Raw genomic sequence first — 27630 nt, 5'->3', positions numbered from 1 at the left:
GTCTAGATACATATCTAGATACAAACAAAAAGAACTTGGTTTTCCCAAAGGGTTGTACTAAAGTAAAACTGTGAACAAGATGTGAAAGCATTGGTTGTAATGTGTCCTCATAACATTGTGAATTGGCACTTTACAGAGAGTACTCGTTTAATGAGGAAATAGTATTGTGTCTAATTTAGTGAGACTGAAATTTTTTTTCCACATGCTTGTGGCTAACTGATTTTTTTTGTGAATCTTGTATCCATAACCTTTGTCTGCTTATGTCTGTTGTTCTCTTACTGTGTTTCGTATCAATGAGAAAAACTTATGTATATGCAAAGAAAATTTTAGAGGGTAAAATCTTTAAGGACTGAAGCCATATCCCTTTTCACAGCTCTGGGGTTCCCTGGAGGATACATGTGCTGACTATCCTTTAATGTCTGTGGATTGATGGTTCATTGCCACCTGGGAGAATTCTCTCTGGAAGGCAGGATCCAAGGTTCATTGTTTGATTGTTCTGCCACTCAAGAAAAAGCTCGCAGCTTAGACATGTCATCTTTTGATGTGATCTTTATTTAGTAGTAGAGAGCCTGTTAAGATGTTCCAGAGTTGTGTATTTGTCCAGTTAATAGTTGCTTTCCTTTTAAATATATGATCCAAAATTGCTTGAAGAAATATCTTCCTCCTGTGCTGGCTTGATTTTTTAAACATTCCATCTTACTAGAAGTTATATGTATAGTCACGTTTTTTTCTGCTGTGAATTTAAACTCTATTCTCATAGGACCAGCAGGAGCAGTGTATGAGAAGTAACAGTCTGTAAACAGTCTATTTGAATATGTCATATTTACAACGTATTTTCAACCATCTGTAAGGAAATTCTCAAGAATATTCTTTCTGGTAGCTTTGATTTACTGTACTCATTTTGCAGAGGGGGAATTAGCCTGGGGAATATTTGCATGACTTGCCTATGGCTACACAATGAGTCATTAGCAGTGTTAGGATTGGATATTTAAGTCCCTGGAATGAAGAAGTGCAATTAAGGGGAAAAGAAGACGCTTCATAGAAAATAAGCTTTAATTGCATTTTTAAAATGTCAAAATCTCTCTTACATTTCTTGGAAGGATGCTATATAAATTTTAAGTGTAATGACTTTTCTTTTTAGTAGCTTGCTTGTTATGGAACATGTTTATTTAATCATCAGACAGTTGACATTTACACTACATTAATGAACTTGGTATTTATTGAGGTTTATGATAAAATACCAAGTATATCTTCAGGCTGACATTTTTGTTTTATTCTCCTACTCATCATAGCAAATATTGATTGACATTAACTATGGGTAAGATTGCTGTTGGTGTTTTTTATTTTGTTTTGTTTTATTTTTTGTTTGGGTTTTTTTAGTAAGGAAGAGACATGAGAATATTTAGGAATGTTTTAAGAATGTTTAGAAATGTTCAGGAATGCTAAGGAAGACCCTGTATAGCAGAAGAGCTTCAGGATCTAGGATGTGAGGAAGAAAAGGCTCTCTCTCTCTCTGGTAACCCTATTCATTCATTCAACACATGTTTATAGAGCATGTATTCTGTGCCAGGCACTATTCTAGGCACTTAGGATAAATGAGTAAATGAAACAAACAAACAAAAATCTCTGCCCTCGTGGATGTTATATTCTAGTGGAGGGAGATAGACCCTAAACAATAAACATAATAAGTAAATTATATTGTATACTAGGAGGTAAAAGCACTATTTTTAAAAAGTTGAACATGGCAAGTGAGATGAGCGATGCTGGAGGGAAGTGGGGATTGCAGTTTTAAATTGGATGGTAGAGGAAGTCTTCATTGAAAAGGTGCCAACTGAGCAAAGACTTGAAGGAAGTGATCATCGTGTGGAAATCTAGGGAGAGAGCTTTCCTTGGTGCCTGTGAGGAGCATCAGTGAGGTTGGAGCAGAAAGGAGGAGGTTGTGTGTGAGAGGGGAGGGTGGAGGAGAGGGGTGGAAGAGGAGACCCCAGCCAAGCAGACTCTGCAGGAGCAGCCAGTGGGTAAGAGAAAGACTGAGAGAGAGTGCTTTGAGAAAGCAACTTTGAGTGAGTGAATAAAGGGTGGAGAGTGATATTAAACAACCAGGCTAAATGCTACCAATAGGTTAAGATGAACACTGAGAATTGACCCTGGGATTTGATTCATTGCTGATGACCTTGAGCAGTTTTGGGGACAGTGGTGGGAGAGAGTAGGCTTAAGAGAGATCCATAGAGAAGAACTGAAGTGAACACGGGCAACTTCTTTTAGACTTTTTTTTTTTTTTTTCTGCAAAGGAGAGCAAAGAAATGGGGTGAAAGCTGGCAGAGAAAATGAAGTCCAGGGGAGGTTTTCTTAGGCAGAGGGAAATAATAGTATCATGTCATCTGCATATAATGACTGTTTTACCTCTTCCCTTCCAATTTGGATAACTTTTATTTCTTTTTCTTGTCTGATAGCTGTGGCCAGGACTTCCAATACTATGTTGAATAGAAGTGGTGAAAGTGGGCATCTTTGTCTTATTCCAGATTTTAACTGGAAGGCTCTCAGGTTTTCATCATTGAGCATTATATTGGCTGTGGTTTTGTCATAAATAGCTTTTATTATTTCCCTATTATTATTATTTTTCCTGTTATTTCCCTGTTATTAATATTTCCTATTATTTCCCTATTATTATTTTATATTTATTTATCTATTATTTATTTATTTATATTGATTTATCTATTATTATTTTATATCTATTTAGCTATTATTTTATTAGATATGTTTCCTCTAAACCCACTTTGGTAAGAGTTTTTATCATGGATGGATGTTGAATTTTGTCAAATGCTTTTTCTGCTTCTGTTGAGATCATCATGTGGTTTTTTTTCTTTTGTAGATGTGGTCTATCACATTGATTGATTAGGCAGAAGGAAATAATAACGTGTGTGTATGCTGAGTGGAATGATTCAGTAGAAAGACTAAAGGTAGTGATGCCCACTCAGAGTTTCTTGCTATATCCATACCCATCATGGATTCCTATACCTGGAATTTCCTATGTGTGCTTCATTCACTCCTTCTTTTTCAGCAATATTTTGAGAAAGTCCAGCTCTCCCAGGCCACTAGTTTTCTTCTTCTTACCTGTTCATTTTTATTCTCATGAATGAAAAATAAATTTTTTAAGAAATTATATTAGCATGAAAAAACACTTGTAATCTATCACCATCAGTAAATATATATTATAGGCTAAAAATCTCCCCCAACATACACAAGCACTGTTGTAATTGTGAAGGGAAATTATTTATCCTATGCTTGAAATCTAAAACTCAAAATAATGTTAAATTTCCCATCTAATATTAGCTTTTTCATAGTGGTTCTTTTTAACAGTGTCACATTTTACAAATATTGGACTCTTCTACAAAACGGAAACATCCATCATACCCTCAATTCGAGGAATAATTTGGTAATAACGGTGTTTTAATATATTACTCTTAAAAATATGTTAGTTAGTCACATCTCTGAGACTTGGACCTATCATTTCTACTCTGTAGTAACTTTAGTTTCAGTGCTGAAAACTAGCAACTGTTCCTGTTGAACTGAGAGATTAGTCAGAAGACCCTTGAATTCCAGCCAGCTTCAGGCCAGAGTAGCTGCCAAAGAGGCTGCTGAAGGCCAGCTTGCCAAAGTTATGTTCATTTTCAGGGAAAAGGGGAAAACTTAAATACCTGCTTTCTTGACTTCCATTGTTTTCCTATTCTACTTATCTATGTTCCATTGCAGAATGCTTTACAACTGAGATACTCTGAAAGGAGGAAAATTTCAGGGTATCAGGCAACTTTTCACAAAACTGTGTTACATTGATGAATGAGAAATTATCTGTTTCATTGCACCTTCATTGTGCCTTTGAGGAAGATAAAATTTGAGAATCTGTGAAGATGTATATGTGTGGGGGGTGAGTGAGGGGATGGGGAAGGGACGGGGACAGGCAGAAAGGAAGGGAGGGGGAGGGCGCCAAGCTCAGCAGAGATAGAGATGAGAACACATTACGACCTTTAGAAAAGTTTATACGTGTGCCTGGCAGACAGAAAAAGATGTTTTCTATAGCACAGGGAACTATATTCAATGTCTTGTAATAACTTATACTGGAAAAGAATCTGAAAACGCCTCTCTCTCTCTCTCTCTCTCTCTCTCGCTCTCTCTCTCGCTCTCTCTCTCTATATATAGATATATAGTGTGTGTGTGTGTGTGTGTGTGTGTGTGTGTGTATAAATAAACTGAATCACTTTGCCGGACACCTGAAACTAACACAACATTGTAAATCAACTGTACTTCAATTTAAAAAAAAGAAAGAAAAATGTTTTTGATTAATAGAAACATCAGTTGCATGTAGGGATTTGTTCTGGCTTTTAATTTTCTGAACTGATGCATGCATGGAACTTAAATTCAGATTGCTGAAGGTTAATTCCTACCCCCATCGATTTTTAGCTTTGTAACCTCAGGTAACTTAACTTCTCTATGTCAGTTTCTTCATCAGTGAAAAATGGAGAAAATTAATTATTAAATTATGTAACACTGGTGGATCAGCACAGTGCCTAGTACAGTGTAAGCATTCATTAAAAATTAGCAATTATTATCACTGGTCTACATAGTCTAGCCTTAATAAATTGATTGCTCGAATTAATGTAATATAGAACAATCTCAGAAATATACCGATGTTAGACTTTAAGAGATAGCCCTGGATTTAGAAGGAAGAAATTCAGAGAACTGTGTTTAAACCTCAGAAGACATGATTCTCCCAATAATGTGGAATTTACTGACAACTTAAATACCACTTCTAATTAAGAAAATCAAACATGTATAAGGAGTTTTTCTGTGAGGTGATGCCGTATAAATGAAAAGGACTCCCAGAATACGTATTCCACGTGTGTCACCTGCAGAGAGAAAAAGAAGGGAAAGGAGAGAAGGCTTAAATAAATGCACCTGCAAGATAGCACGTTAGCCTCACTGATCTCTGTTCAATTCCTCAAGCTGCGAAGCATTCCTTGTCCTCGGGGCCTTAGCATATTCCATTCCCTTTTCCTGTATTGCTTTTCTCAGCACATCCAAAGGCTTACTTGTTTTTTCTTTATCTTTTGGGATATTTCAGCTTAAATATCATCTCAGATGATCATCTTGTCTTCCCAACTAAAGTAGCATCTTCCCATCATCATTCTCTCATCTCAGCCTGTCCACTGTTTTCTCACTGTAATTATTTTTCTGATAATTATTTTAATTGGTCTTCTTCACTAGAATATCAAGCTCCATGATGGAAACAAAGTCATAGTCCCAGCATTTAACTTAGTTATAGCACTTATGGTTCCAGAATAGTAAGTACTGAATAGATGCATGTGCTGTGTGGTTTTGTTCGGTTTGGTTTGGTTTAGCTTCGGGGCAAAATTTAATCTCTTCACCAGTATTTATGAAACTTGCACAAAGTTTACAAATTTTCCTATGCTCTTGAGAAAATTGAAGCTCATATTTTAGCTTTTACATAATCTGAACAGGGATGAACTTGCATAGATTTATCACCATCACCTCTGTTGATATTTTCAAGTTTTGCCAAATGGCAGGCCAGTCACATCTGAGATTTTTGTGATTGAATGGATTTGAATAGTAACTTTGTGACATTGGCAAACCAGAGTATACAATATTAATGAAAATGGGCTTCATCTGAATAGCCTGTGTCATTTTTGAACTTAGCTTAGCATAGTCCTGTACACGAGGAGTCTTATGCATGAGTCCTATACATTTGAAGTCTTGAGTATTTTAGATGGGACACAGCTTTGTCTAAAATTGAGGTAGCCTTGGGATACTATGAGAAATTGATTTTGCCCAAGAGCATTGCTTTAGGCTTCATATGAAGAGTTTCTACAGAAATGGATGACCCACTTGGGATCCAAGATGCTGGTCCTCAATAGGCTGATGACTCTTATCCTTTTGGCTTTAAAAGAGGAAGTACAGGGCTTCCCTGGTGGCGCAGTGGTTGAGCGTCTGCCTGCTGATGCAGGGGACGCGGGTTCGTGCCCCGGTCTGGGAAGATCCCACATGCCGCGGAGCGGCTGGGCCCGTGAGCCATGGCCGTTGAGCCTGCGCGTCCGGAGCCTGTGCTCCGCAACGGGAGAGGCCACAACAGTGAGAGGTCCACGTACCACAAAAAATAAAAATAAAAAAATAAAAGAGGAAGTACAAGAACACTCAAGAAAAACAATCCTGGAAATAGACATGATTGAAACAGTAGAGTACAGCATGAAAAAAGCAAACATCATAAATACAAAAAAAGTGTTAAAGGAAAAGCATGATGCTTTGTGTGTAAATATTTGGCATAAATTGGAAAACGCCGGAAACTGAATAATAGAAGCATTAATTAATCCAATTAACTAAAGTCTCCTATAAGCAAAGAACACAATTTGGAGTGAGACTCCTGAGGATAAAAATAAATGATCCCAGGTGAGCTATTGGTAGACATTTAGCTGCAGGTTGCATTTTAGAACTGTATGATGAGGAATGGGAATATTAAGATGTGGAAAAGGAAATCTGTGATGTACCTGCCAGGACAAATACTACAAAAGTTCAGCTAATCATACTGCAGGAACCCGAGAGATCAGGGGTACACCTTGTGATAACCTTTTCTGGATTTACGGAAATGACTGCCAGCTCTTCCTGATTGAAGACTACTTGAGACAGAATGACCCAGAAAGTCCATATGGTACCAAAGGCAAAAGCTTAATTAGATACAGCACGTCTAACTGCATAAATCCACACTCCTGGAAGGAAGGAGATTAATTGTAAGGCACACGTTTGGAGGGTGACTTTCAAAAATGCAAGAACTCTGGAAGCTAAACAGCGCTACCATTTAATAATGACTCTCTTTGGATGGGAGAATTTAAAGTAAATGTTATCTGTGTGTCTCTTGTCCTATGATGGATACATGTAACTTCTATAATGAAAAGTATTTGGAAAGTGTGTACTTCACATATCCAAGGAATGAAAGTCACGTGGACATCAGTTCATATTGTAGTCAAAGGTTAATATATTGTTGCAAGTATTCCAAAGATCATTGCTGTTATACAGCAGAAACTAACACACCATTGTAAAGCAATTATACTCCAATAAAGATGTTAAAAAATATATAAGAAGAAAAGATCATTGCCAAAACTCAGTGGAGAGGGCCTTTTAAACTGCTTAATTATTTCAACCTGGAAACAGGTCTCAAAATGACCGTGTAATTAAAAGCTACATCTGATTATGAGCAAAGGATTTTTTAAATCTTATTTTGTTCAAAAGGGAATGACATCACACACAACTGTGTGTGTGTGTGTGTGTGTGTGTGTGTGTGTTACTCTCTTCCTCTCATTATGGGCGTCTTAATGACAGAAACTTTGTATCTTCACTGAGGCGTGACTTGACCCTGTGGCAGGGTGACTGGGTTTAAAATGCCAGCACTTGTGACTATGGGGCCTGATGTCTTTTACGGGATATAATCATGCTTCATGGTAATTTTCTACTGTGCTATCCCTGCTATAGGAAACCCTCTGGGAAAATTAGGAATCCCCTAGCCTGTGTGTTGGTGTAGAAAAACCCCTATCTCCCTTGTGAATTGTACTAGAATGAAAAACTTGCAATGCATTTCCTATTCCTCATGCATTTTACATTCAATTGATAACAAGGTAAGTAATCTATTTATTAATTTATGTAATGATACCACAGTGAGGGTGCATTTGATCTACAACGTTTATTCTAAAGCCTCTATTCTACTGTATTTTCTGGTATTTAAGTCATGAAGATTGGTCTTAGCCTAGAAATGAAAGGAATGGGGGTGGGGAGGGTTAGGAAGGGAGGGAGGGAGGGAGGGAATGTAAGGAAGATTTCCATAAGAATCCGTTCTTTCATTCGCATGAGACTTTACAAAACAATCCCCACCAGACTTTACAAAACAATCCCCTCCAGGACACTCAAACAGAAATGTAGTTCGGAATGCAGTGATAGTATTTTATGTTTACTTTAAGAAACCTGGAAGTGTGTGTTTCTTCATAAACTTTCGAAAATGTAATTCCATTAGTAGTGGAAATGAATAAGTAACTTTCTTTCCCAAGCCCCAGTCACTTTATTTGTAAGAAGAGTTTGGACCAGATTGTTCTATGAATCTTAACTCCACCTAATAAATCAACCAAGCTTTGAAATTTCTTCGTAATTACGTGATAACAGTTCACACTCTTATTTATTCCAGTGACTTTATTGGGAAGGGTAGTTTCTCAGTTGCAGAAGCAGTTCGAAGTCATTTTGAGCTCCGTTAAACGCATTGCTTGGCGCTGTGATTACTTTCAAGACCTAATTCAATGGGCAAATCTCTCGCATTTTGTTTAGGAAATCAAGAGCGGCTTGATATTAGGCTGGATGAGCATGATTTGATTTTGGTTGCCCATCAATGTATATCATATTTATTATCTACGAATTGTCCAATGGCATAGGATATCCTTTCTGCAGCACATTAATGGAAAGAGATCCTTAAATGAAAAAAAAAGAGGGAGAGATTACACTTTATTTTTGAGAGAATGTTTGATCTGAAATAGAAACATGCCAAATATTCCAGGTGCCTGTTACTATAGAAGCAAAAAGCCCTTTCCAGATGTTTACACTTTGGATGCAAAATGGCAATCTGGCAGAGACTAACCATGTGATGTGAGCGTCTGCGTAAAAAGGCTACACACGGCGCATGCCCAGTGCGGTGAGCGCGTCCTCCGCCCTCCCCCTCCAGATCTCTGAAGATAAGGCTTGACCTTTGCACTTGCAAATGTCACTGCATACGTTTTGCACTAGGTTGGTTTGTGTGTGTGTGAGTGTGTGTGTGTGTGTTTTAAAGGCTCTCTTACAACTAATGTCTTTTAACGATCCAAGAGTCGGGAAGAGAATAGGGTAATAAGATGCATGAAGTTTAGGACGAGTTGATGCCGTTGGATGCACTTGAACTGTTATCTTTAAAGCAATCGAAATCATTCGAGTGTTTGTTTCCCCTCCCCACTGGCTGGAATGGGAAAATAAGAAGCTCCTTGGACTGGAGTCCTCCGGGGTAGGAAGTGAAAGCCCCGGAGGCAGAAAGGGACGGAGAGGAGGGGTTTGCCCAGAGCATGGACGGGAACAGAAAAGGGGTTCTGCGGGGCTCAGCGCGCACTGAGGATCGGTGCCCGGGGCTGCAGCTGCGGACGAGAAGGGCGCTGTCTGGCTGATGAAGGCCACCTGGATCAGGCTTCTGAAACGCGCCAAGGGAGGAAGGCTGAAGAATTCGGACATCTCTGTAAGCTCCAGGGCTCTCGTTGAGGGGAGACGTTATTTTGTCGTTGTTTCTGCTGCTTGTCTGGGGCGCCCGTGATGAGTAATATGCTGATTGCTGGAGAGGGAACGGGAGAGAGTCCTCTAATCCTCTGAGCTCCTTTTCCTATGCTGTGATTTATTGCCCTAGGAGCTCTCCCAGACAGGTGTTTTCCATAGACAGCTTTGATGAAATATCTCTTTAAAGGGATTGAAAAAACATGTGTGGCTTAAAGATTGAGGGAAGCTGGCGGCTGTTGCATTACAGGTTTGTCAGAGGAGGTATCAGGTGAATACAGAGGTAGGTACCAAAGGATGCTTAAGATGCAAGTGGGTGACATCTATGGTAGTGACATTTCAGAGAGTTCAAGTTGATAACTCGTTCGACTTTCCTGTATGTTTTATTAGCCTGTCTTCTCTCTAATTGGACATTCTTGCTGTAGCTGTAGACTGTTCTTGAAGCTCTCCTTGAAACCCGTCTGTGCCCTACGCTGCACTGCAGCACAGAGCTGGTTTGATGATACGGAGAACTTGTTCTGGCTTCCAGGAAGGCTGCTAACTGGCCCGTAAGGTTTGGGAAGGAATGGTAACTTGAAAGGCACCAGCTCTCCTAGTGCGTGGTCTGCAGACCAGAGCGCGATGTGTGGAGCTGGTTTGCCACCAGTTGGATTATTTTCTCCTCTTTTCAGGAATGGATAGCACAGTCTAGGAAGCTGACTGCCGTGTCAGTGAGACGTGGCCATTGCAAACCTCACAGATGCAATCTCTTTTAAAAGGTCGATTTCCCTCTCCAGGGTTCGGCAGACTCCTACACCAGCCGTCCGTCCGATTCAGATGTTTCTCTGGAGGAAGATCGGGAGACGGTGCGCAGAGAAGCACGACGACAGGCCCAGGCCCAGCTGGAGAAAGCAAAGGTAAAACCCCCTCCGTTCTCCGCCAGGCTCTTTGCGTGTCGTGCTGGGTCCGTGATGGGCCACCTGTGGCAGTTCCTCCTGAAGTGCACGTGTGGTCTCTCTGGCGGAAAAGAGGTACAAGAAATGGAATGTACTTTCTTCCCTTGGCAGAGGAAGGCAGTGTGATATATGAGTGGTCTTGCCTTTTATGTTGTTTTATAATCCAGGCAACTTGTTTCCGTGGGTGGATGGTTTACTTAGACACACAAAAAGGATCCCTGAATATACAAAGAGGAAAAACTCCTTCTAATATCAAAAGGATTTTACTTCAGTTTTTTCAGGAAACCATTTCTCTACTCAGAAAAACACACATTCTTCAAGCTAATGTTTATTCTCTTAGACAACAATTTTTCTCCCAAATTTTACTCCCTAGGTGTTTTATGATGGCATTTTTCTTACATTTAAAAAATGGATTGCATTATGCTTTTCAAAAATAAAGCAAGAAAGGATTTTATTAATTAAAATTGTTCCCTTGGAGCACTTTCTTCTCCATCCCACAATAATAAAGTGCATATATATGGAACGGGGGGACTGGAAAAGACATATGAAACATAGAAGTACAGAATTTAGCTGAGACTGTTTCATTTCACTAATGGTCATGATTTGGATTCTTTTTCCCATGCATTCATTCAAATAGCAGCTATTTCTAAAGCATCGACTGTTGTTCATGTTCAAAGGGCCTCGGTGTGTGTGATAACTCGGTAACTTTTAAGTGAACATATTTTAACACAGTTTTCATCGGTTTTCCTTTGAAAAAATGACTGCTTCGAAAAAAGTGCTGTGTTGATCTTGCTAAAAAAAAAAGGAAAATCGAGGGTAACTAACATTAGAATACTTCTGCTGGCTGCTTCATCTCTGAGATGAGTAAAATCTCTGTGTGTTGCTATGGGAATCGTGGCTTGGAGATGCTCGTTTGAATGCATGGACGGCCATTATGTAATATGCATGTGACCTGTAGCCCAGCTGCCATAGTAGTTTCCAGAGGAGCTGCCAGGAGACCTTGACTTTAAAAAAAAAAAAAAAAAAGCAGGACTTCCGGACATCAAAACAATGTGCTCACCTCCGCGAGCAGGGAAGTCATCTCCAGGTGTGACATAGTCTTGACTCTGAGAGGATTCATGAAGGGTAGAGGCAGGAAACTGATAAAGCAAGGTGTGGCCCAGTTGCCACCAACTAATCTGCTCTACCCAAGTGAACCATTTAAAACATTATGCTGTGACAATATGGATGAAAGTGGAGGGCATATGCTAAGTGAAATAAGCCGATCACAGAAGGACACTTTATGATTCCACTAATACGAGGTATCTTAAGTAGTCAAACTCCTAGAAGCAGAGAGCAGGATGGTGGCTGCCTGGGGCTAGAGGAGGAGATGGGGAGCTGCTACTCCATGGAGAGAAAGATGAGTAAGTCCTAGAGATCTCCTGTACAACATTGTGCCTGCAGTTCACAATCTACATTTAAAAATTGTTAAGAGGGTAAATTTCTTGTTAAATGTTCTTACTACAATAGAAAAATTATGAGGTTGAAATTAAATAATGAATGTATGACTAGTGGAGTTAATTGCCCCAAATTTGCGGTGTTGCTAATATAAGTTGCAATTTAGAATCTGAATTCTTCACTCTATATTTTGCACCTGGGTGGAAAGAAAAGTCAAGAAAAATAAGAGTCTGTATTCCAGAAATAAGAGTGTTCTATTTGCACTCGTTTATTCATGTGATTTTTTTCACATACCAAAATTAAACAGTTTCACAGCCTCATATCACATCATCATACAACCCAATGTCTTGTAGGTTTGCTTTTCACAAACCACAAAGTCTTTAGTTATCCGATTGGTGCATTTTTGTCTCTCACTGCTATAAGTTCTGAGTTCAGTGACACAGCTGCATAGAACTTTTAAGTATTTTTCAACCCAGTGTGGATCATAATATTGTTCCTAAATCAAACCAGATTCGTGTTATTTGTCATACAGACTAAAAAGCTTATAGTTACAAATGAAGTAGAAGATGAAAGAAAATGAAGAGAATTTAAAACAAAGGCAAAATAATTGAAGGGCTATATCGTATGTTTAATGAAAATAGTTTACCTACATCCATTTTTCTTCTTTAAAATTAGGCCCATATCTTAAACCTCTGATGTATTCAAATGAGTTACACTAGGGTGAGTGAGAATTGGAATACGTTCTGAAAGGAGATACAAAGAGTAGGATTTAAGTTTACTTTTAGTTAAAATCATGGTTTGGTAGGCCTGATTTCTTAATTCTGATATCTTTGAAGAAGGTATGCAAAAGAAGGATTGTAGATGGGTCATTCATTAGGCTATTTTTAATCTACTTTCCTCCACCAGCATATCATTGTGCCTTTGTGGGACGTATTTCAAAATGAAACCTTAAAGTTCAAAAATACATGAAATCATTGTTTACTTTTAAGAGAGTTTCAAACACTTTTTCCATTCGTTTTGGAAGACTCAAACGTTTTCTACATTTGTTTTATAACTATGATAGCATCCCTCAAACAGGAAGCCTTTCTAAGTGGGTGCTTTAACTTACCAACCCTGCAGATCACGTGCCCTAAGTGTGTGCAAATGCCTGGAATAAACCTCAGCAGTGCTTTCAGATCCTGGCACTCTGTAAATATGAAATATATTATCCATTAATTGCCAAGAATATGCCCCTGAAATAAGGTGATTGGCAAGGGGTGAAACTAAAGAAAATACCTATTGAAATTAGGTGACCTACGTAAGGTTATATAACCAGGCCGTCTGTGATTCCCATAAAACCCAATAGTTTTCACTACTGCTTTAGTATGGCTTCTCTTAAACTAGTAAGCTCTACAGTGAACACATTAAATATTTATTCTGAGGCAAGTAACTGATATGACCTTGTTTTTCAACTTGGTGTTTTCTGATCCCAGACGCACATTTTGATCTTGTTCAGGTTTGCCGTACTTTACAAAGCCTGCCCTATTTAAGCTAGTGCTCTTAAACAAACACAAATAATATAGGAATTTAGTTTATTCCCACATTGATCTTTTTATTAGAACAGGTTTATTGAGATATAGTTCACTCATTTAAAGTGTACAATTTGGGACTTCCCTGATGGTCAAGTGGGTAAGACTCTGTGCTCCCAATCCAGGGGGCCCAGGTGCTATCCCTGGTTGGGGAAATAGATCCCACATGCATACCGCAACTAAGAAGCCCACGTACCACAACTAAAAAAAAAAAAAAAGATCACGTGTGCAGCAATTAAGACTCGGAGCAGACAAAATTAAATAAATATTTAAATATTTTTAAAAAAATAAAGTGTACAATTCAGTGGGTTTTAGAATATTTAACATGGTGCAACCATCGCTATAATCAACTTTAGAACATTTTCATTGTCCCCTAAAGAAGTCCCATGTTCTAAATCAGTGGTCCTGTCCCATTCTCCCCACCCACCCCCGGCCCTAGGCAACCACTATTCAACCTTTCTGTCTCTATAGATTTGTCTGTTCTGGTTATTGCATGTAAATGAAATCATGCAATAGGAGGTCTGTTGTGATTGGCTGCTTTCACTTATGTAACGTTGTCAATGTTCATTCCTGTTATAGCATGTATCAGTACTCCATTCCTTTTCCTTGTCGAGTAATATTCCATTGTATGTATATATCCCATTTTATTTATCCATTTATCAGTTGGTGGACATTTGGGTTGTTTCCATTTTTAAGCTATTGTGGATAATGCTCATACAAACATTCATGTACAAATTTTTGCATGGATGTTGCTGTGTCCTAAGATCACTTTTTTTTAATTGAAAGAATTTTTTTTTCTTTCCCTTTTCACTCCCCAAAAATGATCCTTCCTGCCCTACGTGCAGAGACTCTGAGTTGGGAAATCTGGATGTGGAAGGCATTGGAGCAGAGATCAAATAGGTTCGGTGTGGTATTCTTAGAAGAATGGATTAATGTTAAATTTTAAGTCAATTGTTCTCTTATTAGTAAATGTCTATTATATTGAAGGAAGTGTATTAGTCACAGTTGGTGAGTAGGGAAGGCATTGCAAGACCAGAGCCACAAGAAAAAAACAGGCAGATATTTTGCTGTAGAAAACTTCTAGTATTTGTTTAGGGAGAAAAGTCGTGGCCTTAAATCACACTAATCAGAAGCAGACGAGAGAAGTGTTTTGGAGGGGTAAAGAAGTCTGTGAGTCTCCAGAGGAATAGACTGCCCCCTTCTGGCAGGAACAGAAAATCCTTCCTGGAGCTGGTGACGGCTTTGAACTATACCTTCCAGGATGGAGTTTAGCTTGTGAAGTAGAAAGTGGGGAGTGGAGAAGAGGAAAGGCCTGATAAGTAATGTGGGTAATGGCTAACATTAGGAAAGGCTCAGCAGCCAGAAAACATGGAACCTTCCAGAGGAAGCTTACTTTTCTGAGACCTTACCAACTTGAAGATGTCTTTATTCTAGCCTCACATTTAATTACTAGCTTGGCTGGGTATAGTATTGATGTATGAAAAGCGTTTTTCTTCAGGAGTTTAAAGGCATTGTTTTGTTGTCTTCTGGCATCCAGCACTGCTGTTGTGTGTGCCCATGTCATTCTGTCTCTGAGTTCGATTTCTATATAATTTTCTCTAATATTTTGAGAACTGTTCTTCCCTTGGAATTTTGAAATTTCGCCTTGGTGCGAGGCTTCTTATTTCTTGTGCCCGGCTCTTCGTGTGAATGTTCAGTGTGAAGGGCCAGTCACTTCACTTCTGGAAAGTGTGTTATTTGTTTATTTGTCTATTTATTTGTTTTTGATACTTTCTTCCCCCGTTCTTTCCTCTTTTATCTGGTTCCCTAGTTTTTCACGTGTCTGATTAGAGTTTTCTTCTCTACTCATGTTTCCCTACTATCCCTCTGTCTTTTTGCTCTACTAATCGAGTTCTTCTCCACTTTTAACCTACCTATTGAAATTTTTATTTATTTATTTATTTTTTTCTTTTTGCGGTATGCGGGCCTCTCACTGTTGTGGCCTCTCCCGTTGCGGAGCACAGGCTCCGGACGCGCAGGCCCAGCGGCCATGGCTCACGGGCCCAGCCACTCCGCGGCATATGGGATCCTCCCAGACCGGGACACGAACCCGTATCCCCTGCATCGGCAGGCGGACTCTCAACCACTGCGCCACCAGGGAGGCCCCTGAAATTTTTATTTTTGAAAATGTCTAATTCCCAAGAGCTTTCCTCTTGTCTCCCCTTTTATAGCTTCTTGTCCCTATTCCATGGCTATAATATTTTCTCTTATATCTCTTAAGATTATCTTTTAAAGATTTTTCTGTACTGTCAGTGTTTTTTCAACTTTTTAGTTGGATTTTATTCTTACATCTGGAGACTTTCTTCAAAAGTTTGATTTGGGGTTATCCATTCATAATTAAGAGCATGACATACAGCTGACTGGAAGCTTCTTGACTGCTGGTCTTTTATAGGGTAGTGGTGGGGGGTGGCTTTTCTTTTCATCTGATCGGTGTCCCCAAAGGAGTCCACAGTCTCTTGATACTTTAGTTTTCACTCTTTCTACTCTGTGAATTGCCACTGCTTATTGTTTTCTCTACCCTACGTTTTTGTCTACTCCCATCTCATTTTTTGTTCTTTGCATCTATGGGTTTAGACTTTAGAAAAAAAAAAAAAACTTTCAGGAGGAAACATTTGTTCAATTGACCATGTTTTTATTCCCCACATTTATCATACTATACTATAAAAGAGGAAATAAATGTTTCTCTTATTACCTTAGTCCGTAAATGCCTTAGACACTGGGAGAATCCTACCCAGTTGGAAATATTCCCCTACCTGGCCTTTTCAGAAGAAAGAAGAAACAGCAATGTGGTTATTCACCTTCAACCCAAACATGAATTTTTTATTTCAAGAAACATTAGACATGTTTTTAAAAATGAATCTTACTGGGAAAATCACATAGGAGGTAGGAGAGAAGTATGTGTATATGCCTGTATCACATATTCTCTTAAACCCACAAAGTAGACTATTGGATAAAATCCAAAAACATGTGGCAGGTATTAAAACTAGATGGCTACACATAGGGGGAAAAATAACACATTTAATTGGTAAGACATAAAATCCAGCAGAGAGGTCTCATCACCAAAAACATGAAGTATGGGAGACATTCTTTGGAAAATATTTTAGGCTCAAATTATTTTCCCATTGTTGATTTTAATGTTGTCTCTTAATTTTTGCATTGAAACACTGTCAGCCCTCTTTTGCTCATAGCAACTACCTTCCAAATACAGCTAGAAAATTGGCAAAATATGTCTAATTTCCAACATCATGAGTTCATTTATTGTTGAAATACATACTAACTTAGGTTGACTTTTTTTCTACCTGTAAGAAAGCAAAAGTATGTGAAAGCCCTGTGCACCTGTTAGGCTTCTGCATAACTCATAAATATGACTGGGTAGGTACAGTCATATACGCTGGCGCTGTCATTCCACCCTTCTCCAGTGTTAATTGGCAATAATAGTAATAACACAGTACTGACAACACTTACTGAGTGATTACTGTTCATGATAGCCAGTTTGAAAGATAGAAGAGGAAAAAGCAAAGCTTTTTGAAATCATCTAGAGCAGTTATGATCATGCAGTTCGTACAGCCTCAATTCCTGTACTGTCTTGTACATCAGAACAAACTGCTCTCTGTTAAGTGGCTTCGGTCACGATGCTCTTCCATGCATCACTGGCCAGCTGGCAGGTGAGCTGGTGACTGGCTGATCTGGGATGACCTCTTGCCTGTGTCTGCAGGTTGGCAGCTGTCAGCTTGGGTGGCTCCTTCTCCTCTGGGTGGTCTCCCATCCCCCAGCAGGCTGGCTGGCTCTTTCTCACAGTGGTCTCAGGGTTTTTCTTCTCTACTGAGTCAGTTTTTTTTTTTTTTTTTTAATTTATTTATTTTGGGCTCTGTTGGGTCTTCGTTTCTGTGCAAGGGCTTTCTCTATTTGCAGTGAGCGGGGTCCACTCTTCCATCGCAGTGCGCGGGCCTCTCACTGTCGCGGCCTCTCTTGTTGCGGAGCACAGGCTCCAGACGCGCAGGCTCAGTAGCTGTGGCTCACGGGCCCAGTTGCTCCACGGCATGTGGGATCTTCCCAGACCAGGGCTTGAACCCGTGTCCCCTGCATTGGCAGGCAGACTCCCAACCACTGCGCCACCAGGGAAGCCCTCTCCTGAGTCAGTTTTGCCGGGCAGGTCCTGGCTACAACGTAAGCCCATTTCTACTACCTCTCTGGTTGGTCCTTTTCAATATCTTCCACTGTTTCCCTCCACCAAAGTGTGGAAGTGCATCCAGCCAAATGCACCAACCTTGACCTTCTGGCTTTTATCATTGGAGGCATGCCTTTGGTTTTCAAACTGGTGGATTCTTGGGAGCTGCTACAGAGGCACAGGGCTGCCCAGCAGCTTGAGTCCTGGTACGTTCTTCCTAGATTCAGCCAAAGCAGCTCTCTCCTTTTTTTTTTTTTTTTTCTTGTTTGACATATTGGGACTTCTGTGTAAGCTCTCCTTTTGAATAGAGAGCTTCGCATCCATAAGGAGTTTTCAGCCACTGCCGTCTTTCCCGTTACCATCTAGTCCTTCTCACTGCTTCAGCCTCACTTTACGTCTGCACCCCTGCCCTTGGCCTCTCTCCCTACTGTCAGTATCTCACATCTTCCTTTTTACGGCATCTCTATCAGTTCTGACATTGAAAATGGAGCTCCCCATTCTTTTCCTACAAACCCTTTCTTCTCTGAATTTTCTTATTTCCGTCAATGTGAATTTCATCCTCCCAAGCTCAAAGCCGTGGTCCAGGGCTCAGCAGGTTATTTTCTGTAAAGGGTCAGATAGATGTTGAAGGTGCTGCTGGTCGTGTGGTCTCTGTCACAACTACTCAACTCAGGAAAGCCTGGATTTGGATTCCATCTCTGCCGTAGACTGGCTCCTTGACCTTTTGATAAGTTACATGTGACACTCTTGGTTCCAGTGATAATTTCATGAGCTGTACATGTCCAGTCCAGAGTTCCCAGATAGGGGACTGGGATGGGCACAGGTAGCTGGAACACACTGCTCCTGCCTTCAAATTCAGTGTCTAATGGGGAGTCTGTATTAGAAGCAATGAAACCACTATTTTCATTCCCTTTTTAGTTGTGCAAGGTCACCATACGCCATTATATATGGTTGTTACCAAACTCAGGTTCGACTGCTTGTTGCTCAAGAATCCAATCTGAGACACAGGTGTTGGGTACAAGGAAAGATAGCTTTATTGAGGAGGCCAGCAATCCTGGGGAGAAGGTGGACTCATGTCCCAAAGAACCAACTCCCCATTGCCAATTGGGAGCAAGAGCTTTTCAAGGGGAGTTTCATGGGTGTGTAGGTAGGGGGAGGGGGCTTCATGCAGGATAGCACAGTCAGTTCTGACAGTCATCTTGCAGTTGGTCGTGGGGTGGTCTGATTAGCATCATCTTGATTGTTTTAAGTACAGTTAGTCTTCAGTTCCAGGATCGGTTTCTTCCCGTTTCTTTGGAATTGTGACAGCTTATGTCATGGCTACAGTCTGGTCATCATGTAGTTAACTTCTTCCACCTGGTGGGGTTTCAGTATCTGCACAACAGCTCACAAGACATGGCTCAGAATATTATTGATAGCTCTTGAAGAGGAACTAAAGGTCCTTGACTTTGTTTAATGACTAAACTATTATTATTTTGTTTTGTTGGAGTTTTCCTTTGTATCTTCATTTTCTTACTTCTCTGATGAAACATACTCTTTGGCTCAAGTTTTTCTACAGACGAGGCAGGCGGAGGACTTGGGGTGGGGGGTTCTGTCCTGGGAAGGCCCCATAGGGCTCTGCTCTGTCATGTGGTCACTACTGTCTTGGAGTTGTTTCTGACTCGGTGGTGAGTGCTGGGTGGCACATCTGTACTGTCCAGTGACAGCTGCCTTGAGTGGCATTTGCACTATTATGTGATGTTGACAGCAGCTCACCGATCAGGTCCAATTGCACTCCTATCCGTCCCCGGGACTGAGGCGGTGTCCTGTCCCCTGCACTAGACTGTGAGCCCCTTGAGAGTAAAGGCAGGCTCTGTGCTTCTTAATCTTGTGGCTGTAGATTCGTGCCTCTGTTATCAAGAGCAAGTTAACACAGTGCTCTCTTGCTCTTCTCACGGGTTCTTTTCTGAGTAACACCTGAGTATTTTAGGAATAAAATTACATATCGTTCCCTGTTTCCTTAGGGTTATATTTATCTTGGCAGTCTACCCAGGAGTGAGTTTTAAGTTTCTAATGGGTAAGAGTTACATGTTTTAAAGGGAACCTGATACTCTAATTCAACACTCTCTTACAGTGGATTTATGGTTTTTATTAATGGGAGTTTCTAGGGTGCTGAGGTTTGCCCACATTCAAACTGCACTCTTGTGTAAGAACCCTTTTAAGGACTGTTAATATAATGCAGACTTCTGGCTGTTTCAAAACCATAAATGGATTGGGGAAGGATTATTATAAACTTTGCTGCTCAAGCCTTCTTTTTCATTGAGAGCTGTAACTGAACATCTTTGTGGTATCTTTATAAACACAGCTATAAATACATGATTCTTCCCTCTTTTTCTCTCTACCAGATATGAACAGGGAGCAACACAAAGATCTTTAAGCAGTTAAAACACTCAACCTCTCTCTGCTCTTGAGTTTTTGCCCCACCAACAACTAAAGGAAAGATGTTGAAAGCTGTAAGACAGTAGAATTTATTCAATTAGCAAACATTTGATGGGTGGTATTGTGCTATTGAGCTAGGAGCTAGAAGAAGGAGTATCAAAGATCTGCTAGACGTGGTTTCTCCCTCGAGAAGCTCCTGGTCTCATTAATGATGATGCCAGACATGTGTGTCCTGACTGAGCATAAGGTGATAAGTGATGGACTAACAGCAGTGAGCCAAAGGCTGTAGGAATGGGGAGCAGGTGGATGGGAGATACTGCTGGGGTGGGAGAGGGCTGGAAAACCGGAAGCAGGGCACCAGGGATTATAGATGCCCCACCTTGAAGTGGATGTCTCTTTGGGGATAGAGCCTTTGCTATCCAGTGATGTGCTTTTTTCTAAGGTTATCAAGATTGCTAACTGAGGGTCCAACAAAGGCTGTTATTTTGGTTTAATTTTGTTTAAATCCCATCTAATTCCAATTTACCTTAAACTAACCACACCAAAGTGGATTTTATTAATCCTCTTAACCATTTTGAAGTGTATAGTTCAGTCGTGTTGACTATGTTCCGGTTGTTGTGTTGCATCTCTAGAACTTTCTCATCTTGCAAATCTGAAACTGTCTACCTGTTGGCCAATATCTCTTTGTTTCCTCCTCCCCCCAGTCCCTGGCAACTACCATTCTAGTTTCTGTTTCCATGATTTTGACTACCCGAGGTACCTCATATAAATGGAATCATACTGTATTGGTCCTTTTGTGACTGGTTTCTTTTACTTAGCATCATGACCTGAAGGCTCATCCATGTTGTAGCATGTGACAGAATTTCCTTCTTTTTCAAGGCCAAATAATATTCCGTTATGTAGGTAGACCACGTTTTCTTTTTTTTTTTTTTTTTTTTTTTTTGCGGTACGCGGGCCTCTCACTGTTGTAGACTCTCCCGTTGCGGAGCACAGGCTCTGGACGCGCAGGCTCAGCGGCCATGGCTCACGGGCCCAGCCGCTCCGCGGCATGTGGGATCTTCCCGGACCGGGGCACAAACCCGTGTCCCCTGCATCGGCAGGCGGACTCTCCACCACTGCGCCACCAGGGAAGCCCCGACCACGTTTTCTTTATTCATTCATCTGTTGAGGGACGTTTGGGCTGCTTCCACCTCGTGGCTCCTGTGAATAATGCTGTAAAGAATTTGTGTGTGTGTGTGTGTGTGTGTCCTGGACTTTCTTTAATGATGCTGTGAAGCTGTACCATCAGCCATCCGTAGCTTATGTTATGTAGTGTCTCAGTGTTGCGTTCCCCAGTATCCCGAAGTGTAACTTTGCTTGGTCTTTGCAGCTACTCAGTGGGGCAAGGAGTGCAGGTATGGTTACCCCATTTTATGAAGAAATTGATGGTGGATATTGAAGAGTCTTGTTCAAGCTCCTTGAGCTCTTAAGTGACAGAATTAGGACAAGGGCCCAGGCTTCTCTTTGGTAGAATTCTGTCCTACTTTCTTTCACCTAATCAGTGAGCCCCTCTTAGAAGGATAAACTGACAATGTACTAATGCTGCCTCTTTGTCACATGTTGTGGAGGGATTAAAGGAATAAAACTTTTTTTTTCTTAAATAGCAAAAGCTAAAAATGAAAACCAGCATGGCAACTATTAAAACAAATTTAAAAATAAAAACACCACCTCTGCTTCTTTTTTTTTTTTTTAGCTATTGCATCCAGATAGTACAATTAGAGTTTCGTTTATGGTACTTATGCCACTGATTGGAATGAGTGCTTTTTTACATTTTAATATCCTTTAAACAAAATTTTTGAGCTAAAATTTCTTCAATCTAATACGTTATTAAAGGAGGAGATTTCAGGGGACTTCCCTGGTGGTCCAGTGGTTGACTCCACGCATCCACTGCAGGGGGACCTGGGTTCGATCCCTGGTCGGGGAACTAAGATCCCGCATGCCACGTGGTGTGGCCAAAAAAAAAAAAAAAAAAAAAGGAGCTTTCAGGATTTATTGTGTACTGTACTCTTGATTAAACAGAGATGCAAATAGGATGTGTCTAAAAATGTTTGAATAGGGTCTTCCTATAGAGAAATGGAAAAATAATCAAATATCTAGGAAACAGGTTGCATGAAGAATGCTGAAGAAATTGAGTTTAAGTAGGTCAAGGGAGAGAGGATTGAAATCACAATGAAACTATTTGAAAAGAGATTTCATAAGTGTTGTCTCCTCCTAAGGAAAAAAATGGCGAAAGGAATGGTCTAAAAATTATAGCAGCCAAAAATGTAAAGTTAGATGTTATAATTGACTTGAGAGAGATGAGAATGTGTTGTAAAGAAAAACTAGGAAACTGCCTTAGTGATGGTTTTAAAGAAACTGTGTGGCTTGAGAAAGTGTTCATTTATTTTAACTAAATCCTGTCTTGAGGAAGGAAGATGGATGACATTAGCTGGGAAAGTTATTTTTGATCTAGTGATTCCCTACTAAGAATTCTTTCTACTGATATTTGCAGGATTAACATTGATTGCTTTAAAAAAAAAAAAAAAGTTCTTCTCACTTAAAAAAAAAAAGTGAGGTTAATACTCTGCTCACCCTACCTCCCAAGATGGGACCAGGAAGTGTGTTTGGCAGGAAGGAAGCAAAAATGTCGGCAGTCAATCATCAAGTAAGTTGTCCAGTCTTTCTGCTTTCTAGATCCATTCCCTGGATTTTAAACACCTTAACTCTTACTTTTGTCTTCTTAGAGGAACTGTGGTCATCCTTGAATGAAATATGTATTGGACCCATTGTAACCCTACATTTGAGTCAACCAACATTCCTTGCAGATGCAAGTCAAGTTACACGTTGGTTTACAAGGCAACCCTGTATCACACACAGTCACGCAGAATTAAAGCAGATCATTGGCATATGCTACTAGCTTAATTCTGCGCATTTAAGTAATCTGAAACATATAATAATCCTATAATGGATATACACAATGAAGTATAAAAATCCTTTGAATAGACACAAATCTCCACATGCTAAACGAAGGCATTACTCATTCAACACACCTATATTTGATCCCCTCCCCTGCCGTATGGGTGATGCTAGAGGATATAAAATGATTAAGCCTTGATCCCTAATTATCAGGAGTGCAGTCTAAAAGGACATTTAACTAGTAGCCCCATGGTAATGTACAATACTATCTTCTTCACCTCCTCACTTTAAAATGAAAGAGAGAAGTTGATCACCCTGAAGCCCAGGTCCCGCAGCAACTCCGGACTGTGCACTAGAGTTTACGAGCTGCCTTATGTTTTGTGTCCATCTTACCACATGATCTGCATCTGAGTCGGCATCTCAGAGGGGGCAGTGCCTCAGCGTCCTCTTATCCAGGTGATCAAAACTCCGCTGAAGGGATGTATCCCAACCTTAAATATTTTATTTAAGCTTAACACATTAAGAAATGTACACTTCACTAATATTTTGCTATAATACCAAGGCCTGTTCTTTGAGCATGAGTCAGCTACTTGAAGTCTCAGCTATACCCAGACAGCCATCTTCAGTATAGAATTTAGCCTGATGTTGGAGTTTGACCCTATCCAAAGGGATTTGGAACTGAAAAGGATTTTTATTTTTAAAACATAGTCATGGGGCTTCCTGGGGGTTGGGAGTCCGCCTGCCGATGCAGGGGACACGGGTTCGTGCCCCAGTCCGGGATGATCCCACGTGCCGCGGAGCGGCTGGGCCCGTGAGCCATGGCCGCTGAGCCTGTGCGTGCAGAGCCTGTGCTCCGCAATGGGGAGGCCACAACAGTGAGAGGCCCACGTACCACAAAAGAAAAACAAACAAAAAAAAACATAGTCATGTTTATACCTCAAAACGATAATGTTAAATTTCTCCGGAATACCTTAGTTTTACAAAACATGAACCATTTGTTTCCATTCTTATACTTTGCTAAATGTTTTGGTAAAATGAAAAAGCAGGCATATGGTAAATTGTAGTAACTCTATAAAAAAGGAGTTTGAATTTTTTTTTCCCTAAAAATTCCTATCTACGTAAAATGTGTTGATATTAATAAAGGTCAGTCACACTTGTTAACTGTGGTCCAAGAAAAACTATCCATTTGACTTAGACAAATTGGGTACCTTGTAATCTTAGCACTTGAAGTAATTTTTTATATTTCCCTGAAATATATATGGTATTTCCTTGGCTGAAAAAAAAAATGTTTATTGTTAACATCATCAACATGGAACCTTTTTTTAAGGATTTTAAGAAACTATTTCTTCATCTTTTCTGGATCATGAATGCCTTTGAATATATGGTGAAATTTTCGAGCCTTTTCCAGAGGAACAGTGAGCTTATGTACCATCAGCAAGTAGTAGCTCATGTTTATACAGTGTCTCAGTGTTGAAATTCCTTGTGTATTACTTTGCTTGGTCCTTACAACTACTTCATGGGGAAGGGAGGACAGATATGTTTACCCCATTTTATAAATGAGGAAATTGATGGTGACCTTCATAGACCCCTGAAACAAATCCATGTACCCTAAGGGTTTACAAAGTACAAGAACCTTTGTTAAGGATCCCAGTCTTCCTCCAGTTAGAATGGCTGATGCCTTAAAAACTGTGGGATGTTGCCCTAAATCTGGGAAGTGTTTTCCTTTGCTCTCAGATACTTGAGGCGATGACCACATGCATTCTTCTTGGAATTCTTACTTCAGCTATAGTGTTTAGTCTAGTGTGGAAGCGGAGGTTGGGCAGATATATGATACTCTATAAATACTTTCATGTGCTATATAACCATAAAGGATATTCTAGTTTAAACAGTTGTCAGTGATGAGTGATTTCAATGTTGTGTTTTGTTTTCAGATTTTTCAATGGCATGTATGAAGGGACACAGAACTGAAAAGTCCTTTCAAGTTTAGCAGATAGTGGGAACGAATCTTTCTGTGGTTGATGTACTGGTCTGTGAGTTTCTGACGTGCTTTGTCTTGTGTTAACTCTCAAAATATCATCTACGTATTGGCTCTTGTTTATTCTTGCTTCGATTACCTGTTGGATTGGGATAACCAGGACGTTGACTAGAGGTGTGGAGGAGACCCTACCTGCAGATTACAGAACATTAAGGCTATCTGTTGCCTGATTGTCCTTTTTCCCTTGATTAGGCAGAAATCTCCTGCCATCTTTCTGGCTTCTTGGAAAAATAAACGACATATTAAATGTCCCCAGGAGCAGGACGTTCTCCTGCCCAAAGATTTAGGATTCCATTGCGAGGTTCCCTTTTATTCAGCAGCCATGTGCTCTGGTCTGGCGTGGTCCATTGCTGTGTCCCATCAACCCTCCCTGTGTCCTCACCTGTCCCCTCCTGCCCCAAATAACTTGTCCTTGCTTCTTGAGGCCTTTATCAGACCATACGTTTCTCTTCTCCAACGTGTAAACTGGGAGCAACTTGGACTGAGACTTACCCGGTTGACACTTAGCAATTTGACTCCTTGTTAGAGGTGGAATAAATATTTGTGGACTCAGTGAATCACACAATCTACTGAGTGATAGGAAATGTGTGAAGGGAACCCTAAGCCTTTGGATGTAATCGCATTTTGCCACCTGCATCCTGTAACTTAACTATTCTATGAGGCTCTGTCTTGTCTCTACAACCACATGTGACCTCGGAGGGGGGAGTCAGGATGTATAGTTCATTTCTGTCTCCCCCCAGGTAGTGTAATGAGTGATATGAAGAATTACTTTGGGTTACTTTAGGGCATTTTTTAGTAAATAACACTCATTGAATAGTCTTGGCTGAAGATAACATGAAGAAGACTTTTCAGAAAATTTTCTGTTTCATAGAGTCCCCCCCCACCCCCAGTGCTGCTGCACAAGGCATGGGATGAAAGCAGGAACCACATCTGAGCAGAGGTGGTCTTCGCAGGAGAAAGGGGGTCCCTCTTCGAAGCCAGATTCCCAACTAGCAGCTGCTCAGGCTTTCTGTTCCCTGTCTTGGGCAAGGGTCTATTCCAGCTCAGTTTCTGAGGAGCTGTCCTGTACTATAAATTGGGGTATCTTTCCTATCAAATGAGGTCTATATATAAAATCTACTGTGTGTCTTCCACAAACAGATGTCCAGAATTCTTGGTCCCTTTGAAGTCTAATTGTTGTCCTTTTTGGAGTAATTAGTGAAGAGGAAAGACAATAATACAAAGGACTCAAACAGAAGACATTAAAATGACTAAGTACTCCCATGTGCTGCCTATCAGATAATTCAATTTGCTTCTGTAACGTGGGAATACAGCTGATGAAAAAATTACAATTACATGACTTCATGGTCATTGGAAAGAGTTTGTCCCTTATGTACTGATAAGTATGCTCTAATTGAAGAGGGATATGCAATAGTGACATTTTTTGCAGGTGTTAACTATAAATATATGATCATAAAATAAACGTATTAAAATAGGATGTCAGATTCTCAATTATATTTTTCAATAAATTAAATAATAGTATGTATAAAAGAGTACTTACAACAGTAAGGTAAAAACTTATATACCCATGGTGTGTCTCATTGTCTGTCTTTTCATTGTATTTTGTCATATCACTTATGCTTATATTCCATACAATATACTGCTTCATTTTTGTGTTTTTGAACCATTATTTAAATGGCATCCTATTACGGTGGTTTTCTGGTAACTTGCTTTTTTTCGCTCAAGGTTACCTGCGTAAAATTCATTCATGTTGATTTTTGTCGCAGTAAGTTTTTTTAAAAGTTTTATTGAAGTATAGTTGTTTTACAATGTTGTGTTAATTTCTGCTATACAGCAAAGTGATTCCGTTATACATATATATCATTCTTTTTCATATTCTTTTCCATTATGGTTTATCACAGGATATTGAATATAGTTCCCTGTGCTACACAGTAGGACCTTGTTGTCCTGTCACAGTAATTTATTCACTTTTACCAGTATATGGTATCCCAGTATAGGAATTGCCTGAGTTGATCTGTTCGCCTATCAATGGACATTTAAGTGACTACAAACAGTCCTGCTGTGGAAATTTTTGCACTCTTGGTCCATGTATGCAAGAATTTCTCTAGGATATGTATAACTAGCAGTGGAATTGTTGGCTTATAAGGTATGTGTGTTTTTACCTTTCCTGGATAGTGGCAGTTGGTGTTTAAAGAGGTTGTCTTAATTTACAATCCTACCATTGTGGTAGGAGAGTTCCTTTTGTTCCACATCCTCTACAGCATTTAATATCATCAGATTTATATATTTATTTTCTGCCAATCTAGCAGGTGAAAAATTAAAAGTCTCAGGGTGGTGTTATTTGTATTTCCATGATTACTTAGAAAATGAAATACTTTAAATATATTTATTGACCTCTGTTTTCTAATTCTATGAAGTGGCTGTGCATAGCGTTGGACTTTCGATCAAGTTGTCTTTTTCTGTTCATTTATAGGAGTATTTTATATATTTGGTATCTGATTATTTTATTGGTTATTTATTTTGCTGAAAGATTTTGGCTTATAGCTGCTCTTCTTACATTTTTATAGCTTTCTTAATTATAATTGAGATTTATCCATCCTTTCTGTCATTCTTTGTGCTTTGGGGATCTTGTTTAAGAAATTCTTCCCTACCCTGAAGAATTCCTAAAGAATTCTAACTTTATTTCTAACAGTTTTGAAATTCTGTCTTTTCATATTTAAGCTCTTAATCTTTCTGGAATTAACTTTTGTATATGGCGTG

The 27630-nt window shown here is 39.8% G+C and overlaps 1 protein-coding gene across 3 annotated transcripts in view; it reads left to right on the top strand.

Moving 5' to 3' along the window:
- The window catches only part of CACNB2 (calcium voltage-gated channel auxiliary subunit beta 2), a gene marked incomplete at its 5' end in the record, with an annotated part of 409075 nt that overhangs the window by 257644 nt on the left and 123801 nt on the right, over positions 1–27630 (top strand). For 2 of the 3 annotated variants that reach the window (XM_082620014.1, XM_082620016.1), the window contains one exon: positions 10113–10232. In XM_082620014.1, the coding sequence (XP_082476140.1) occupies positions 10113–10232 (120 nt within the window). Of the gene's footprint in view, positions 1–9235; positions 9305–10112; positions 10233–27630 lie in introns of those variants that run through there. The other variant, XM_082620015.1, reaches the window with a different exon arrangement.

Source organism: Mesoplodon mirus, assembly GCF_964341445.2.
Source record: "Mesoplodon mirus genome assembly, chromosome: 4".
NCBI classification, from domain to species: domain Eukaryota; kingdom Metazoa; phylum Chordata; class Mammalia; order Artiodactyla; family Ziphiidae; genus Mesoplodon; species Mesoplodon mirus.
This window is presented reverse-complemented; position numbering and strand designations above follow the sequence as displayed.